At 45.0% G+C, this 19,308-nt stretch overlaps 1 protein-coding gene across 1 annotated transcript; it reads right to left on the bottom strand.

The window, feature by feature from the left end:
* Nucleotides 1-442: 442 nt before the first annotated feature.
* TDRD5 (tudor domain containing 5) lies at nt 443-17,961 on the bottom strand. The gene is made up of 12 exons (XM_050712346.1): nt 17,862-17,961; nt 17,461-17,694; nt 15,570-15,968; nt 14,650-14,774; nt 11,298-11,518; nt 10,233-10,439; nt 8,068-8,134; nt 6,901-7,101; nt 5,744-5,905; nt 3,527-3,673; nt 1,459-1,675; nt 443-645 (listed from the first exon to the last, which is right to left on the bottom strand). The coding sequence occupies exons 1-12, from the start codon at nt 17,959-17,961 to the stop codon at nt 443-445; spliced, it is 2,283 nt and encodes a 760-aa protein (XP_050568303.1).
* Between the last annotated feature and the right edge of the window lie 1,347 nt (nt 17,962-19,308).

The following is a 19,308-nucleotide window of genomic DNA, read 5'->3' on the forward strand; positions in this document are numbered from 1 at the left end:
ACTTCAACAGACCGAGGCCTGAGCTGGTGTACAACCACCTCTCCTAACAGCAAGGATTGTGCAAGAGCACCCACTGTGATAAAAACAAAACAAAACACAACCAACCCCTGTACACACAATGATAAAACCCCCCATGCACCGAGTGAGGAATGTGTTTCCAGTTCCCCCCTCCTCATGTCAGTGGACAAAACAAAACGTGATACGGAGACGTTTTTCCAAGCCATTAAAGAGCAATAAAACAGTACAACACCAGCACAAGAAAAACAGCCCGTTTCCCTGAAAGTAAAAGCAACATGCATCATAGGCAATGGGCGCATCTGAAAAGATGTCAGACTCAAGTTTTTCAAAGGATTAAATGCTTCTGAATTAAGAGTGACAGCATGGTCATGTTGTGCTGCTCCTCACAGCCTTCCTCAGCAGCAGCTCCAGCTCTCCCCTCTTCTCACAGCTCCTTTCTCAGGCTTGGGAGCCACTGGAAGTAGCCATGGGAAGTGGCCAAGCGCGTGGCAGCTGCCAGCACTGCAGACAGCGTGGTAGGAGGGACACAGAGTTTCCACGATGCCCCCTGGTCGGACAGCCCACTGGCACTGCACGGGGCAAGTGCGAGACTCCCCGGAAGGTCTTTGGTCTTCATTTTCTCGTCATCTGCATAAGGAGGGAGACAAAAGAAAGATCCACACGGTAACTCTAAGGGCTCCAGCCTAGATTGGAAAATCCATTTGCCTGGATGTTACCAAGGCATGGCGTGAACATTCCCTACTACACACCTACTGAATGAGCCCTAAACACAGCACAACCTGAGAGGCTCTCTCCCTCTCCTCCCACCACTCTCCCCTATTTCCCCAGAGGTGGGAAAGCAGACATGAATTAAGTAGGTCCTATCTGGAGGACCGAGGCCTCCATTCCACACAAACAGCTCTGTTTCAAGGAATGAACAGGTACTACCTTGGGCATGTCACTTAATTTAGCTTGTAAATTGGGCAGCTTTCACGTGGGGTATGTAAATTCTTTCATCATTTTGAAAACGAAAGAACGTCCCATCTTGGATCTTATAAGGTTAAAAAAAAATGCTCTTCTCCATTACACTCGGAAGGAGAGCCTCTTGTTATGAAATGAACACAGGCTGATATATGGAGTGGAGAAGCAAAAGCTTCACCATTAAAGGAAACAAAAGTCCAGGAAAGATAAAATTAAGAGAGAGAAACAACTCTCAATTCATTTGTTCCCATGAAACACTCAGAAATCCATCCTGCTGCACAAAGTTCACGCCAAAGCATTGCATCCAGCCATTTATTATTGCTGCTTCTCATCCCAAAGAAATGCCAACATTTCCATCTGGTCTAGCAAACAAACAGCATCAGTCCTAGGATACCTTACATCGACTGCAAGACTCACAGCACAATAAGAGATTGCTGAGCTTTCCTCTATCTTAATTTTTACTGACAAATCTATTCATACTGTTACGGTTGTCCAGCATAAACGGTGCTGCCATAAGTAGAACAGAAGGATGTAGAGCTTCATGAAGCTCAGTCTTGCTGGAAAATCCTTCTATCTTATTAGGGTCATCTTGGCTCACGTCTGCTGGTTGCTTGGTGTAGACGAAGGAGTTGTAAAAGTCTTCCAGTGACTTGAAGACAACAGCAGGCTTTGAGGACTCTTCAAGAAGATGAGGTGTCTGCAAGTGTATAAAAAAAAAAAAACCCTCAGGAGAGGGCGTGATTAGTGCACACTTGGTTCATTAGCTGCCCTGATCTTTATTATTCCTCAGAGTCCATTAAGAAGTGTAATGTCAGCAACAGGATTTTTTTTTTTTTTAAATTACAGTTACTCACAACCCTGGCCAAAGGGCAGCTCCTCCTGCACAACAAGCTGAGAAGAGTGACAGATTATTATGAGACACAAATCACCATGTCTTAGCAAAGAACTACAGCTGGCTCATCTCTCAGCAGCCCCACGCAGAACAAGTGACAGCAATTACAGAGGGAGTTTCTCCATGGGAATGAAAACTGAATCAGAGGAAGTTCCCCTGCATTTTGAGTTAAAAATGCCAATTAAACTTCAGTTCCCGAGACGACCACCCATGTCTCTGTCGCAAACTGGGAGTGGAGCCAGTGTTTCTATTACCGATTCAGCATGAAGGGGAAAAAATAGTGAAACAACAGACAAGCAAAAGTGCAATTCATTGTGCCCAAATGTAGCTGTTCAGAGATTAGGTGCCTGCTCTTCTAGGTTTCTTCTGGTGTCAAGGCAGCAGAAGAAAGGCATCCACCTTCAGAAGAGGTGAATCATGATCCAGAGGTGCATCGTCCATTGGTGAGAGTGTTCAGAGGCTTAGCCCAGACCAAAGTTATTTTTATTAAAGTAAATTTAAACAGTTTAAATTGGCTGCTCACAAGGCAACTGTGAGAAGTGCACCAAGGTGCACTGGTGTACCAAGGAGAGCTACAAGGCTGGACAGCACACGTTTAGAGCTGACAGGATAACAGCATAATAATTTGAGTGACAGTCATCACTAGAGTTCAATTAACCAGCTACTCAGTTTGATATCATCAGCCCACTGAAAACTTTTACCTAACATGCAGTAAAAAACAATGTTAGAACATGGAAAAGAAACAACATTAGAAGATAATCATCTCCTCTTGCCACCCACACTGCCCTTGTGGGGGGACTGGCAGTGTCAATGCCACTTCAGGGCAAAGCAGGAACATTCGTGGTCCAGGGGTGGACGATGCAAGTGTCTACTAGTACTGGAAAAAGACAGAATGGAAATAATTCAGAAAGAGGCTATTTTCAAAAAAAGACAGGACTCCCTAGAGAGGGCTGTGAAGGGCAGGAAATAAGTAAGGCAGTATCTACGCTTCTTCCTGATTCCCACAGTTAACACCCACCACCATTAAAAAGAAAAGCGTGAGCAGCAAAAACTGGAAATGGGGGAATACCACCTGGTGATGCTGCAAGTGCTGAAGTTCTAGAGGGGTCAAGAGATGAGGAGGATTCAGAGAAATGAAATCTTTCTGTTTGCCATCATAACCAGCTGACTGGAGCACTTTTTCCCCTAATATGTGCACGTAGGATTTAGTTTTCCATTCCACAGTCTTCCTTGAAAAGATATTCTTGTCACTTTTTCTAAAGCTCTTAACAGAGATTACAGCCAGAGACAGACAATGTGCCCATGACTTCTCTGATCTAGTGAGGAAATTCCTATGCTTCTAAACACACATGGTTTGACATTTTCAGGGGAATGTTTAGGAGTGAAGATGGGCCAGGTTTGATCCATGAGGTGCCGAAACAGTCAGTCGTGCATTTTGCTGGCACACCAAGGTATCGGGGAAGCTAGCATATAATCAATGGCATCAGAAACAAGAGCAGAAGGCAAATGTACAGCTCTGAGCCCATGCTAACAGCCAGTAGTTATTTCATTGCTAGCCACTTTAAAAAACATTAAAGCAATCAAAGCATTATTCAAATAATCTAAAAGCTAAAACAACCTCCCCCTAACAGCGGCAGCTGAGAAAAACGCCCTTACCTTAACTACTGCCATAAGCTCTGTGGGAGTTTCATTTCTATCTTCCTGTACGAATTCAGGGTCTTGATCTGCTGTTCCTGCAACATTTACTTCATCTGGAAGTGGCTGCACATCTTCCCATCCCTCCTCAGTAGAGGAATGGCACTGCTACAGAGGAAGACAAAACAAGAAAAGGCACAGCCAGCGTGGGCAGAAGAAAGCAGGAAGCAAATCCACTGAAGTGCAGCTTACTGAGCAATCAGATGATGCCACTCTGACAGATTAACGGAGAGAAATGCAAAGGAGCTTTTTCTGCTCTGCTCAGAAGTTTTTAACGTTTCTTTCTGGAGAAGTTTTGGCAACTTTGAGAAAGAACATGCAAAGAAAGACAATGTGATCAAGGAAATAGCTATCAACTTCTTTCCACAACCGCAAAATGTATTTCTTGAATAAAACTGTACTTTGAAAGGGACACCTCCCAGTTATTGCAGCCTTCTGAGAAACCTCACCATGCAGACGTGGCCCAATCTAACAGAGTTAACATGTTGTCCATGCTTGGACAACAGTGTCCAACCATTTTGCATTTAAGGGGGGACTGGGGTGGGGGAAAGCATCAAGTTGTTAAGCCTGAGGCGGCGAATCTATGATTTGACAATGCCATGAGTTTCCCTGCAGTAAGGGCGGTTACAAGGAAACACTTGCTGAGGAGTGAGACGTGTCATACTAGACATCTTTCATTTCAGTTCAAACCACTTCAAGCAATTTTATAGTTGTCATTGATGATCAAAGACGACGAGGAATCATTTTGGGCAACTAAACAGAACAGTAGAGCAAAGAAAAAAGGCTTGCTTGCGTGAAGACAGACTCAGAAGACTGCACTTTCTGGAGGAGGATTCTAGAGAGACCCTTGAAATAAGACAGGACAAAACTACAAAGCTTGTGCATTCCTCTAGTCTCCAAGTTGCCAGCTACGCCTGCCATTTAGACACGGTTACAGTTAACTAGTGAGCGTACTCCCAGAATTTTCCAATAATACCCCCCCCACCTAACAAAAACAAAACAAAAAAAAGAACACAGTAAACTCAGATTTGCAGAGTTTTGATCACTCTAATTTCTTCCAAAACTATAAATTACAATGTTGGCTTCGGACCTTCAGTTCAGATGATATATCAAGTTTTTGGCAGCGGAAGACCATTAATAATCAAGATATACAACTTACATACAGTTTCTCTAGCACAGAAGCTTAAGTCTGCTAAAACAAAGTCTCAGTAGAACAACTACTTTACAACTCACTAGCATTACAGGAGGCTTTTGCAACAATTTCAGAGAAACATCATTAAAACCAGTCCTGGAACAGGCCCACTACTGAGCACTCTTCTGAGCACTTCAACAACTGACATTTCCTTGAAAGGTGCTTTGACCACTGTAGCAAGGTATGTTGAGAAGAAAAAGAAAACCAAACACCACAATATAAACAACAGGGGAAAGCAGAGAGTCTTCTGCAGAGAAATGTTGTTTCTCACGGTACTACATTAGATTGCACTCAAGGCCTGGGTTTTACCACCTGCTTAACCACTCTGTCCATCAGGTTCTCTAGCTGTTAAATATCAAAGGGCTCTCCTTTTTAATATGCTCTCAAATCAAAGGTATCAAGCAGTATCCAGATCTTGATATCAATCATCCTTAAGAGTATTTTTTGAATAAAATCATAGGTGTGTACAACCCCAAAACACTCAGGATTGCAAATCATTTTAGAGCAAGCAAAACCCTTAATGCAAAGAATAACACTAGTTTTTCTGGTCTGTTCCCACATTTGAATGATACCCTTAGTTATTACACATCCTTTGCCAAACTCCAGAAAAACAGGAGAAAAGCACACCACTCCTTGGCTACGGGATGCGCATAACAGGGAAGTGTTGAGCCAAACTGAGCTCAACTGATCTCAAGAATCAGGTACTGGTCCGAGTTCTCACAAGAGTCCATTCTCTCTCCCCAGGAGATCACAGAGGTCAGAGGAAACTTTGAGTAGACAGACTCCGTGGAGTCTGCAAAAGGACCAGAGGACAAGCATCCAAGATGCATTTCTGATCCATTTGTAATTTTTTTTTTTTTTTAACATCATGGTGGTTCTGGAAAACAAACTCCCTGAAAACCTGCACGATACTAATACAATACACGTCAACCAACCCCTGGAGCTGATTTCATCGAATGATGGCTATGCCCTAGCCAAATGCCCACCTGGTCACACAGCTCATCCCCGTCCAGCCTCGAGCTTGATGTTTCCTTGTCTGCATCCAGAGATCCCTCCTGCAAGCAAAGGTCTGGCTCCACCAGCTCAGCATCCTCCTGCTTAGCACTGGGTTGAGTATACAAGGCTGACAGATTCAGCTCCTTGAATCCCTAGTAACAAACAACCCCCCCCCCAATAGTAAAGAGAACTATGTTGTAACTACCACAACCACAAAAAATAAATTAGAAATAATTTCTAATACATTTTAAAAAGCAGCACAGCAACCACAGGTTGGCGCCAAATTCTGGCAGAAATTGTCTTATTGCAAAAACCAACTCCCCCTGCCCTCCAGCAACAAAATTACTCAGCAGTGCTCCGCTCCCCCCAAACTGGATATCCTCATGCAAAAATACAATCACAGGATCCAACCCCGCATCTACTGACTAAACAATACAAGCAATCTAGGCTGTCAAGCTTGACTTTCTGCTGAGATCAAAAATCTTCCTAAAGGTTTTTAGGTCCACACAGTTCTTACCAAAACAGAGCTGACAGGTAACAATAGGAAGGGGCCTAAATCACAAGCACTCCCTGCACTGGTTTACAACCTGAATGTCTGTCCAAGGTACAATGTGTGATCCACCAAGCTTACGCCACTCGACATCGTTCATTTCACTGGTAAAGGAAGATATTTTTAATCAAGACCATTTCCGTAATTCAGCCTCAAATTGTGGCTACCAAAACTTGCTGGAATTAGCAATGGGTCAGCAAGCAACTAACATCTCTCTTAACAACCTCTCAATGCCATCAGAGTTTGGTCTTCTCTGTAGAACACCTACAGCTATTTTACTTCTATTACTTACAAAGAGTGTGTATCAGCTCCAGATGAATCTGCAGTGCTAACAAGCTCATGAACTTCACAAAAAAAACATCTAACAGTGGATTAGAAAATTCTGAAGACAGGATAAATTTAATTTGTTTTGTAAAACCAGAGTGTCTCCGTAGCATCAGGTTCCAACTTAACCAAAAGCACTCACCATGGAGTTAGACACTGTGGGAGGCAGTCACAACATGTAAGTTACAGCTTAAACTAAAGATCTTCCTGCAACAAGCACCCAGCTGACCCTCTCCTGCCCTTCCTCTCAGCAGTGCACGTCTCCCTCCTGACCTGGGAAGGAATGTTCTCTCCGCAGACGTCTGCATATCCCCGGTCCCTCAAGACACAGTGAAAGTAGACATCCTCCTCAGAGGATGTGTCGCACAGGAAGAGATGCAAAATGCCATTCAGGTATTCATCCACAATGCCCACAAGTAGCTTTGAGACACAGAGCTTCTGGAATTGGAGAGTTGCTGCACTGGTCCACGTACCCTCAAGGAGAAACAAGAGCATAAAGTTACTATAAAGAGACCAACATCCATCACCTGAGACTTTCCCTTGCAGGCACTTGTCATAAAAGCAATTACGCTCGGTCAGGCTAGGGACAAATACAGGAAAGTCAGGCAAACAAGCTTCCTAGTGCTGAACGAAATCAAACTACGCCAAAACCTGCAGTGCTAGTTACACTGGGAATGTCTTTTCACCCCAAGTATCTATTTTCAAACACGGTTCTGTGGCATTCGCTAATGACTTTATCACAGATGTCAAAAATACCATTGTGTAGGGCTCTTTTGTGTATTCTAGTGGTTTTGTTGTTGTTTTTGCTTTTTTTGGTAAATTCATTGTACCACGGGATTATGAAAGTTGACTTGAAAGTTTTTAAGAAGCTGCTAAGCCTCAAAGCAATGAAAAATGCAAATCCTTAGCCCTCAAAAAAACCAACCAAACAAAAAAACAGTGGAAAGTTCTTTTAAAATATTTTTAAACCACAGAAGTTTCAACTGCTCACACTTTCCTTTGGAAAGATTGTGTTTCTCAGGCTTCTTGACCAAGAGTTTTCTCAGTGCAGGCTGGCTTTATTGATTGCACCAAACTAACTCACTTAAAGCTTGGTCACAGCAAAAAAAAGATTAGAACAGGGCTGGAGGTACCAAGCATTCAGAAGGACCCTGAAGAACTACTAAAGGGGGAAGAAGTGAGTTGCTTAACAGTAGGTGTATATTTCTGAAATAATATAAGCAAGAATACTATGAACATAATGAAGTCAGGGTGGAAGGGTGATCGCTTGCAGAGACGCACAGTGATGCTCCACTGAACATTACAGCAGAATTGTTTCTGTTAATATCACAAGGACATGAAAAAAATCCAAGTATTTGCCCTTAACAGGTGAAAAAGTCAACCTCTACCTGACAGTTCTCATACATAGGCCAGTAAACAAAACTGCACGTGAACACGCACCTCCATGGGTTTCACCCATGCCAAGGAACACGGGACAGCCTGAGCAGGGAGCTTCAAGTAGCACCACCTACAATATGAAACAGTCATGACCATTACAGCAAACAGAGCAAAAACAGGCAGGCAAGCAGAACTTAATCCTCTTGTGGGTTTTAAAATTAACTTCGGAATAGAGAGGTACTTATTGGATTTTCCACTTATGAATTAAAACCTACAGTAGCTTTAGACAACACTCCATACCCAGAGAACAGGAACAGTAGGAATAGCAGTAACAACCGGCCCCTTATACCTTCCCTTGCCCACCCATCTTCCCATCAAACCTTTATGGTTACAGAGTTATGCCTTTTGAACCAAAGAATGCCAATGGCTAGGGGCAAATGAGAGAACAAAATGAGGAAAAGATACTAAATTGCAGAGGAGAACAACTACCTCTAACAGCACAAGCACAGCCCACTTATACTGAGGACCATTCAGGATGATGTTTACATCCATGACTGGAACCTCAAAAGAGGATTAGGGAGCTTGCCTAAAGCGATGGAAAGTGCCTAAAGGCAAGACTGAGTAAAGGAGGCAGAAACAGGAAAAGATTTACCCCCAAATCACCATGAGAGTGATGGACAAGGTTGATGAGCAAAGGGCATGGAGTGATGTGAACTAAAGGGGGAAAAAAAAATAAGCAAAACACATCTTATGTTGGGTCACCTCAAGCATTAGCATGTAAATGAGTACCTACAAGGCACCACTATGGAATAAAAACTCCAGACCCTTTCTAGGAAGTCAGCATGCTGGGATGTTTCTCTGAACAAGCAGCAGGCCAGTCAGCCACACCTCAACCCCTTGGAAGGTAACAGGAACAACTAGTCCCGGAAACCCGTTTTTGGGCACATGAACAAGCTGATTGGGAGTAGTCAGCACAAATTCACCGAGGAAAAGTCATGCTTGACCAGCACGAACCCTTCTACAACTAAATGGCTGGCTTGGTAGGTGACAAGAGAGCAGTGCCTGTCATCTTAGGCTGCCATAAGGCTTTTATCACTATCTCCTGTAAGAGTTTCATGGAATGGCTGATGAAAAATGGGCTTGACAAATACACAGCGAGACGGACTGAAAACTGACATAACCTCTGGGCCCAGAGGATGGTGATCAGTGGCATCAAGGCCTGTCGGAGGCCTAGCACTAGTAACGTATGCCAGGAGTTAATACCGGGTCCAATCCCATTCAACTCCTTCATTAATGATCTGGATGATGGGGCAGAGAATACTTTCAGCAAGTCTGCAGACGATGAACTGGCAGTAGCAGCTGACAGCTCAGGGGGTCATGCTGTCATCCAGGGAACCTCGACAGGCCGTAGAAATGGGCTGACAGGAACCTTGTGAAGCTTGACAAGGGGAAGTGCAAAGTCCTGCTCATGGAGGAACAGGCCCATGCACCAGTAAGTGCTGGGGCCACCCAGCTGGAAACCAGCCTGGCAGAGAAGGACCTGGGGGTCCTGCAGGACACCAGGTGGAACATGAGCCAGCAACATGCTCATGCCACAAAGAAGGTATCCTGGGCTGCATTAGGCAAAGCATTGCCAGGAGACCAAGGGAGGTGATCCTGCCCCTCTCTATTTAGGGCTGGTGAGGCCACACCAGAATTCTGTGTCCAGTTCTGGGCTCCCCAGTAGAAGAGAGAGAGAAATGGAGCTAGTGGAGAGAGTCCAGCAAAGGATCAGGAAGATGACAAAGGGACTGGAGCATCTCTCCTATGAGGAAAGGCTGAGAGAGCTGGGACTGTCCAGCGTGGAGAAGTGAGGGCTTGGGGAGGAGTTCATGAGCATGTACAAATAACTGATGGGAGAGTAAAGAAGATGGAGTCAAGCTCTTTTCAGTGGTGGTCAGTGACAGGACAATAGGCAACGGGCACAAACTGAAACACAGGAGGTTCCAACTGAACAAAAGGAAAAACATTTTTTTACAGTGAGGCTGAGTGAGCACTGGAACAGGTTCCCTACAAGGTCTGTGGAATCTCTGTCCCTGGAAATACACAAAAGCCATCTGAACATGGTCCTGGGCAGCCTTCTCGAGGTAAGCCTGCTTGAGCCTGGGCCTTGGACAGGATGACCTCCAGAGGACCCTTCCAACCTCAACCATTCTGTGACTTCTGTCAACCATGTTTCATTTACTTACTTGAGGAATCTCAGCCAAGACTTTTGGACAATGCCTATGTTTCCATAGTCTGGGTAGAACACCTCCACTTCCTGGTCACTGACGACACGGTGGATGACAACCCGGTACCACCATTTTGAGATCATTACACAGCAAAGCTGTCCAGGCTGCACTGAAGACTCAGGCATGATATAACGATCAGAAACAAGTTTATTTGAATAACAGCGTCTGCAAAACATCATAATGAAAGACTGTGCTTAGTAGGATGCAGGAGATGAACAAGCAGAAATACAGTATTTCAGAAGGATCTTCATTTCTCAAAGTCCCAATGACACGAATTTTCAGGAGTTGTTTTAGTGGATGCTTTACATCTCTGTCCTGCTGAACTTAAACTGAAATGACAATATGAAATGCAAGCTCAAACTTTAACATTTGAGCGTTCTTCCTGGGGTCCAATGAAAAGTGAATTCAGAGACTAAATACAGTCAGTCTAGTCTTTAACTTTAAACGTTACCTTGACACATCACAGGTTTTTTTGTTTGTTTTTATAAACCAGTCTCTGAAGTATAGGCTACACGTACAGTATTTGTCTGCAGAGTCTGTAACTACACTTACGTGTGCCCCATGGACATAAGTGCTTACTTTGGCACACAATTAATAGAAATTGTAGCATGGTTGTGGTGGAGCAGAATCCCAAACACACAATGCAACTGACACGAAGTCACTGATGGGGTTTTGCTTTCAAATGTAGATAACGACAAAGGCCTCCTACCCATTGCTTTTTGGTTAAATGTTAGAGATCAACGTAAAAGTCTTAACTGAGCTCATTAATAGTAGTAGCACAGACAATACAGAGGTAGAAAGGAAGACAAAAGTTCCCTTTCGTATCCTTTCCAGTCTTTTAAAGTTTAGAACTGTCTGGGACACAGCCACACAACTGTGAACTGTTATTAACCACATCATCTCCTTGCTAGCTAGTAGGAATGTACCAAACCAGCTGTGACCGTACCTGCCAGCGGGCTGCCCTGTCCCCTCAGCACGAACACACACACCCAACAGGCAGTAGTACTATCAAAAGGTTCGCACCTCATCTCCATCATCAGATGCTGCAGCTTATCAGATGTTTCCTTGCTGCAGATGCGGATGTAGAACTGGCTGGGAGAGACGATGAATTCCACAAAGACTCCCACCAAGCACCTTCTCTCAAGTGGTGGCAAACTGCAAAGGCTTCGGTCCTGAACAGCGTCTGGAGGGATTTCTGGGGTCACCATCATCTCGTCTAGCAGGGACTGCTCCAAATCTTGAGGCTACAAAGAGGTAAGAGGGAAGTGGTACTAGGATGTCTCTTCACACACTGAACACACATGAATGGCCTTTCCATTTAGGTTAAAAATACAGCTCTGCTTTCCTGGAATTGCTGAGTATCAGCAAATCCCACCAAGCTGCGCAAGCTTGGATTAAAACTTCCGCTGCAATGAGAACGTTTTCACATTTTCACACTCTCTTTCCCTTCCTTCCTTCTTCCCTCCCTCTAGAGGAAAGTAACAGTGGTGTATACCTTGCTTGTATTCCTACTAAGAATTAAGGAGAGGAATTGAAGTCATGTCCCCTATTTAGACAATGTTAAATGGCTACTGCTAAAAAAAACAACCAACAACTCTGTTGAATCTTATCCAAAGGATGCTATTTCTATGCTCCAGGACAATAAAAGTACATGACTGAGCCAGCAAAACTATTTGAAAATGATTCAAGCGACAGAAGGCACAACACATCTCATTTTCACACTAGAGCTACTTCCCAAGGGCAAAAACAAACAAAACTTATAAATTCTGTTCCTTTCTCACTCTGGACAAATTTGCTAGCACAGCTTACGCTTTTTGCATTATTCTTTAACTGTTGTGTGCTGAAAAGATTATTTCACTTTAACTAGTGTGGAGGGGAATCTTAATCGTACATACGCTACTTTCACTGCCTCAAGTGCTTTCTTTCGGGGCAATGAGCAGCATTCCTCCAATGATCAGAAGTCAACACAATTTCGTTTTTACTCATAATGAATATGCTACAAGTTAACACTGCATTATACATCAGGCCACGTATGGGAAATGTGTCTTCCTGCACACATACCGTCACCTATCTGCCTAATTCAACTGCAAATAGAGTTTGTAACAACACTTCTAAGTCTCTTCTAAGCATTTTTTCAAGGAGAGAGGAATCTTTGCTTCTGCAGACTGAGTCAGGGCTAATGCCCTTGAAATTTTTTAATTAAAATTTTGAGTAAAACATTGAGTTAAACAGTGAGTTAACATTTTTAAATTAAAGAGTAGCTGAGGGAATTCTTGCCTGAGCAGCATAACCTCTGAAAAAAAAAAAAAATCCACACTTCATGGAATTCCTCTAAGAAGTGCCTGTGAGCACTGGCATTTCTGAGGAACAGTTTTGCTCCCAGAATGCTCTTATCACCCTGTTAAGGGCACGCATGATCTTTATCATCTAGTTCACACACTGGTAGCGACAACATTTTAGGCGAGGACAGAAAACATCTACTTGAGAACAGGTTTGCAGAATAAGGAACGAAATCATAAAAAAGAAAACAAGACACTGTAAAAACGACACTTGCAGTATCTCGTGGTCTGCGAGACTGGCTAACTCCTTTCCCTAGGACAGACTGGCAGCTGCCACAGCGGTGTGAACGACACCCTTCCTTCTGCTCAGGGTGAGAAAAGCTGCTGAGAGCAGCAGCTCCGTACACTTTCCCCTTCTTAAGGCCAAGTGGATTGACTCAGCCTGTGTCCCTCATTCGTCCCTTACAACGCTTCCATTATTAGTTCCTCGTGACAGGATACCTGGATACCTTACAGCAGGGCAGGGACCAGGTCATTTCTTTCCCCTCTACCTTGCAGCACCCTGATGAACAAGCATTCGTTGCACGTACCAGCCAGCACATTCCAACTAGCTTTCCTCCCCTTCAGGGCCTTTCGAAAACAAAATAGCAAGCTCAGCGTTTCACGAGGAATACTAGCTGTACAAACATCTTTCAAGACTTACCCTGCTTGGGTCTTTAAACAGATTCCCAATGTGATACAATGGAACAAAAACCTAACTTGAGGTCAAGGTTACCAGCACCCTTTTCTGCCCTTCAGGAAGAGCAGGCAAGGCTTTGCTTGAATTAGGGGAATTGCTGGTGACTTCATCACACCAAACTAAGTTTCCGTAAAGGATCAGGGATGACTGCCGGAGGGCATGTTTTATGAACTGCCACACAAAGTAAAACTCGGTCACAGGCTTCTAAGTTCACAATCGCACAAAACACCGAAGTCAGGAAGAATTCCTGGGACTCTTTCCTGCCAGGGCACTCCAATCCTCCAGTTGCATACAGCCACAAGATAAGTTTGGCAGAGGGAATAAGTCAGTGTAGGAGGATTTTCTGGAGAAAGGGAAGGCCTGAAGAGGCTCAGAAGAGAACAAAAAAAAAAAAAAAACAAACACAGAGGGGACAAACAAATTCACCTGAACAGGTTTGACAAATTCAGAGACTGAACTGTTCCTCTCCATCTCCTTCTAGGAAATACACTGCTAAATTCAAAAGCCCTCGAAGTCCAATGAGAAAGACCAGGAATGGCTATAACTTTAGATGGTGAACAAAGCATTACTGGTTTCCTTCAGTAAGAGATTTAAGGCAAACAAAAAACCCCAAATCATGCACACCAGGCCCCACCATTCAATCTACAGAGGAACAGACACTCCCTGCTCCCAACCACAGGCTGCCCCTAACCACCAGGACCAAGCCCATACCCTCAGCAAGGGTCAGCTCCAGACACAGGTGTACTGCTGTAACCACCCACACCTGCTAGAGCACACCTTCTTCTAAGCCTCCTTCTCTAGGGAAAAAAAAACATGAGCAAGGTCCCTTTCAAACCACAGCATAAACTGGAAAAATACTTCATCCTTTTTGTGTCCCCGCAGATAACATCATTTGGTCACTATAGCAAGCCCGCAGGAATCAAAGTCTCCAAGAACCATCGTCCAGCTCTCCTCTCTTACAGGCTAACACGACTGAACAAGACACAAACCCTGCCTACAGCAGGGGAGGAAGTTCCACAGAGCTGGTCTTCAGGTTACTAAGAAGTGCAATTACAGATAAATGCACCAAAAGGTATCACCACTTGTATCAGGGAGCAAGATGATGCTTAGCTCATCTTGGATGATCTGTGACAGATCTGGAGACTAGCGAAAGACCTAGGTTTGGATTGCATTTATAGCTACATGGCACCCTAATGTGAGTCTTACCACCTCCAGACTCACCTAAAACAGGTACTAAAATTTTTGGAAGCAGCAGTGCCTCAACAAGACAATCTCAACGGAAACAAAATTAGTAGAAGAGCATCTATCATGGGATTAAGACACAAAGAAGCTACAGATGGCTTATCCACCTGCTTACTTGTTTTAGGTGATCACCAAAATGTATTGCTTGTGTTTCCAGTGGCTCTGACTTTTCTTCTGCTGTCTGATAGAAGCTCTCTGTCTCACAGCTGGATTCCAAAGGAGGCATCTCAACTGCAGGGGCTGCAGCAAAGACAGTAACTTTTATGTTATTCTTTCTTGGACCGATGCAGAGCTACATATTAAGCAGAAAGACAAGACATCTGAAAATGAAAGAAAGCACAGGTAGCATTTTCCTGATCTCTGGACCATTCACAGTCACCACATTCATATATATTCACTAGAGAGGCGTCATTCACTGTATTAATACATTTTAAAAGTAACTTCTGCTTGTGTGCATGCTAAGGGTTGAGCTAATTCCTAGAATGATGCAAAAATGAATTCTCCCCAGGCAAGTTGGGAATTTGGCTGGAACTGTATGGGATTTTCTGCCCTCCCTCATAGCTGTTATGGGAACACTGAGGACACCTGCAGTCTCTTCTGTCGAAAACCATAGCTGAGCCTTTCAGACTAGCACTGCTAGATTTTCAGTCTCAAAAAATGCATTGACTAGCCTGTGGAGCAGACATTGAAGAGATTCCTCTAGTTTTGTTATCTGTTGCCTGGAATTACTAGAAATTCATCCCACGTACACGCTCAGAAAGCCCACATGCTGAAGCATCTCAGCATCCTTTCTTTCACCTGCCACCAAAAACCACTAGCAAGCTGTAGAAATCTTCCAGTTAAGCTCTCTGCTACTGAGACAACTCCCTTGTAACAACTACTTCTGCAGCACCCCACAGTCCTTCTGTACTAAGCTGTAGGGGAACCAGGACTACTACTGCAACTAGAAATGCAGCAACATCTACCTGAGACATGGCTGCTTGGCCATAGTGCTTATGAGAGCTACATGTTTCAAGTTAAGTAACACAGCCTCACCTTGTGGCATCTTTTCCTGCTCCATCTCATTTGATGAGTTCTCCTTGAGGGTTAACAAGGAGCCTCCTCTTGTCTGCTTAACCACAATGATATCCGATACGCTTCTGAGGACTTCAAACATGGAGAGAAACCCATACTGCGTGTACTGAAATGTCCGCCCAAAGCGTCTGGAGTATGCATTATTGAAGTCCAAGAGCAGAAGTGGTGAGGAACTCAGCAGCTCCTGGAGCTCATTCTTCACTGCTGCTGGCAGGGCAGGAGTCCTGCCCCTTAGAGAGAAACTCCGCTGCTTCCTGAAGGCAGATGCACTTGCTTTCTTCGCAGCACTCCGTGCCTTACTGCTTATTCTCTGTTTGGCAATCAGTTTGGAAATCTCTTTGGTGGTCTCATCTGCAATAGCTACAACAGGGAAAAAAAAAAAGCTATTAGAACCACTAAAACAGCAAACCATTAAAAGCTCAAAATAGGCAAAGTGCTTTTTTCCACTTCTCTCTCCTTTCCACCCCCGGCTTTTTCAGAGACAGGTACCTCTTTCTAAAGCAATCACACTAAATCATGGCTGGCTTCCAGCATGACAAACAATTCTCCTTTCCTTTTGCAAACTGGGCTGAATCAAATTTAACCAACAGTCATCTTGAACCCTCAACCCTTTAAATCCAGATCCAAGGTAGGGTGGTCAAACACTTGTGTACAGGATCACAAGAGGAAAGGGCTGTGGGTTTTGCTGGTAAAACAGTAAATGGCTTGCTGCCTCCCTCAGCAGAATCACAGTAAGACTTCACCATAGCCTAAGAGCATCAGGATGTTGATGGACTCAAGTGTCATTTTTGAAAGGGCGTACAAATGAAACAAGAAAACTAACGCAACCAAAAACCTAAGCTTCTCTGACCACTTTACAAAAGTGAAAGGTGCTACCAGTGACACTTGAGAAAGAGCCACGTTTGTGCAGCTGTTCTCCAAGTTCATCCTCAATTCTAACTCTCAGCTAGAGGCAAAAGTGTTGGAATCACACCATATAATGGGTTGGAAAGCACCTCTGGAGGCCACCTGGTCCATGCTCCACAACTCAAAGCAGGACCGATAACAGACCTTTGCTCACCTTCTTCATCCACTGCTTTTTTGTACTCTGCCACTCAGCCAGGCAACAGCAAACAGCTGAAACGGAAGGGATCCCTGGACAGGGAGCCTGCAAAGCATCCCAGACAATGCCAAAATGTCTCGTTTAGCCCTTAGCATCAGCAGAATCAGGCAGTTATAGCCTGGTTTTGGCTGGTCTCCATGTGACAGAGTAGACACCCATCCAGGCGAGGCCTCCCTTGAGAGCAGCCCAGATGTTCCCCATGCCTTTTAACAGCCTTCTCTTGTTTTGTAGGGCTCTACAAAAATATCATTTCACTCCTCCCAATCAACTTTTTACACCTACAGCTATTTCCATAGCTCCTCCCCAAAGCTAAGGAAAATGATAAGTCTTCTTTAATACAAACTAAGCTTCCCTCCCTTGGGGCCAGGAAAGGAAGTGTTTACAGGTTGTCCCAATATGCCTTACCCCTGATTTTGGTTCCTGCTGAAGCCTGTGTTTATGGGAAAAGTGGAGCTTAACAGTTCTGGTGCACCCACAAGAGACGAAACTGAATTAAGTGCAGAACATAAAATGTACAAAAATTAGAAGCACATGGGGTTTTTCAAGAGGAAAGAGTAGAAAAACATCACAATGTAGATTGAAATCTAGGAAAAACCACCAAAGATGAGGAACAAAACAGCTTTAGGAGGAAGAGTAACAGAGATGGGACCCAGAGCTCTGGGAACGCATCCAGCAAACCCTCATTATCCTGGGGCATCGCCTCCTCCCAGCGCGCGGTGCCAAACAACCTGCGAGGAAAAGAAGCCTCACCTTTGAGGACAACGCTGCCTTTGCCATTGGGACAGACTCTGACAACTTTGGGCATTTCTGCCACCAGCTCCATGGTGGATCGGAAGCCCAGGTCACGCAGGGGAAGAGGCCTGCCGACCATGGCCGCGTACTCCTGCTCCAGCTGCTCCGGGCTCAAGCCCTGCTTGGCAGCCATCAGCAGCGACCTCACCTCCTTCTGCAGCACCTCCATGAGCCGCCCCTGCTCGCCCGTGTCTGCACCGGAAGGGGAGGCAAAAACAAGCAGAGAACGACTCACACCACGGCGACAGCGGCTGCCCAGAGGCAGGGAAGAGCCTTTTTGACCACCTCACAACAGCTGGGCGGCGAGGTGAGCTCCACCGCCCCCTGCCCCCCTCACGGCTCCCACCCCACCACAATGCCTCCGCCGCCTCGCCCCCACCGCGCCTGCACGCTCCCCTTCCCGCCCTTCGGCGGCGCGAGGGCGGGGCCGTCCGGCGGCTGAGGGGCGGCGGCCGCCATTTTCTTCGGCGCCGCGCTGGGTTCGCCTGAAGACTAGGGCTGCTCCCACAGCCTCCTCGAGGAGGAGCAGAGGGGTCAGGTGCGCATGCTTTCTGACAGGAAAAGTTCCAATTTCTCGAAGGAAACAATATTTAAACCCTAATGACAATATTATTAAGGGTGGCTTTGCATGGTTTAGTCCCGTTGAGGAGAATCTGGTGGAGTGCCTTTCACAAGGTCAAAGCATCATAAACTGGGTTGCAGTACCTGTTTTCCCAAAGGTTGGAGGTTACTTGAGAAACCCACTTGAGGATCTGGTTGATTTCCACACAGGGATATGTTTCAGGGTGACAGTGGGGACTAAAGATAGAGGTTTCAGGGTAACAGTCTGCAAACCCACCTCAGCATATGCCCTCAAAGCGCCTGCCTGGTCCTGAGGTAACATCCAAAAGTGCCCCACAGGGACTGAGGATTTAGGAGTCATTGGCTGAAAGAATGTCAGACACAACCAGAAAGCTGCAGTTTTTTTTAAGATTTAAAGAGCCTTGTGGAGCTTTTGGAAATAAATGGGCCAGAGTTAGCGCTGCCTGGCCAAAACCAAGCTTGAGACATTGTTCACTGCTACTTAAACCACCTGCACTTCCAGCAGCTGAAGACTGTCTCCACCTCTCTGAGTGTTAAACACAAAGTAAAACAAGTCTCTGGAACATCTCCAAAGCAAATACAGGCAGTATGAATTTATTAATTACAGCCTATTTCCACCCAACTTTTCTCACCTTCCATTAGTCCTCTACATTCATCACTCCCCCAGTGACCTGCTGATGAGGCACGAAGCATGACAGAGCAGAGAAAGCGATGAGCTGGCGCTCCTGCCATCCCTGCTTCAAATATCCTGACTCTGGGCAGGCCAAAAGCCTCCAATAAGACAGGAATCTGTGAAAAAACAAGAGCAGCACCTCCCTGACTGTCTTCCTGCTCCCTCCAGCAGCTCCTCCGCATAACACATCTCCCTGCCAGAGGCCAAGTGGGAAGCCCTGAGCTCAGCACTGCCTGACTGACGAGGAAGTTACGGCTTTTATGTTCCAGCCTTGTCTTGCTGTAGTGTGATTTCCAGTCAGGTGCTGATTTCTTTAATACAGTCAGTGACATAGTGTGATCTATAGCACTTTAGAAGTGTTTCTTGCAAAGGTTTCCACAGATGCCACCACAGTCTGCGCAGTGTGGCAGCTCTTTCTCTGACAGAAAAAGCTCCTGTGTTTGTGCTGCCTCACTCCTGCTGTGGAAAACTACAGAGGCATTTTACACACAAACTTTTCTGGCAATTTAGAAAGATTTATTGACCCTATCCTAGCAATGACCTCCCTGCTT

The sequence above is a fragment of the Cygnus atratus genome, chromosome 8, assembly GCF_013377495.2.
Source record: "Cygnus atratus isolate AKBS03 ecotype Queensland, Australia chromosome 8, CAtr_DNAZoo_HiC_assembly, whole genome shotgun sequence".
Taxonomy (NCBI): Eukaryota; Metazoa; Chordata; class Aves; order Anseriformes; family Anatidae; genus Cygnus; species Cygnus atratus.

Coding starts and splice junctions, on each gene's coding strand:
- TDRD5 (XM_050712346.1), bottom strand. CDS start 17,961: ATGGCGGCCGCCGCCCCTCAGCCGCCGGACGGCCCCGCCCTCGCGCCG. Junction 14,775..15,569: donor GCAGGAAAAGATGCCACAAG/GTGAGGCTGTGT, acceptor TCTTTGCTGCAG/CCCCTGCAGTTGAGATGCCT. Junction 7,102..8,067: donor CATGGGTGAAACCCATGGAG/GTGCGTGTTCAC, acceptor TTTCTCCTTGAG/GGTACGTGGACCAGTGCAGC.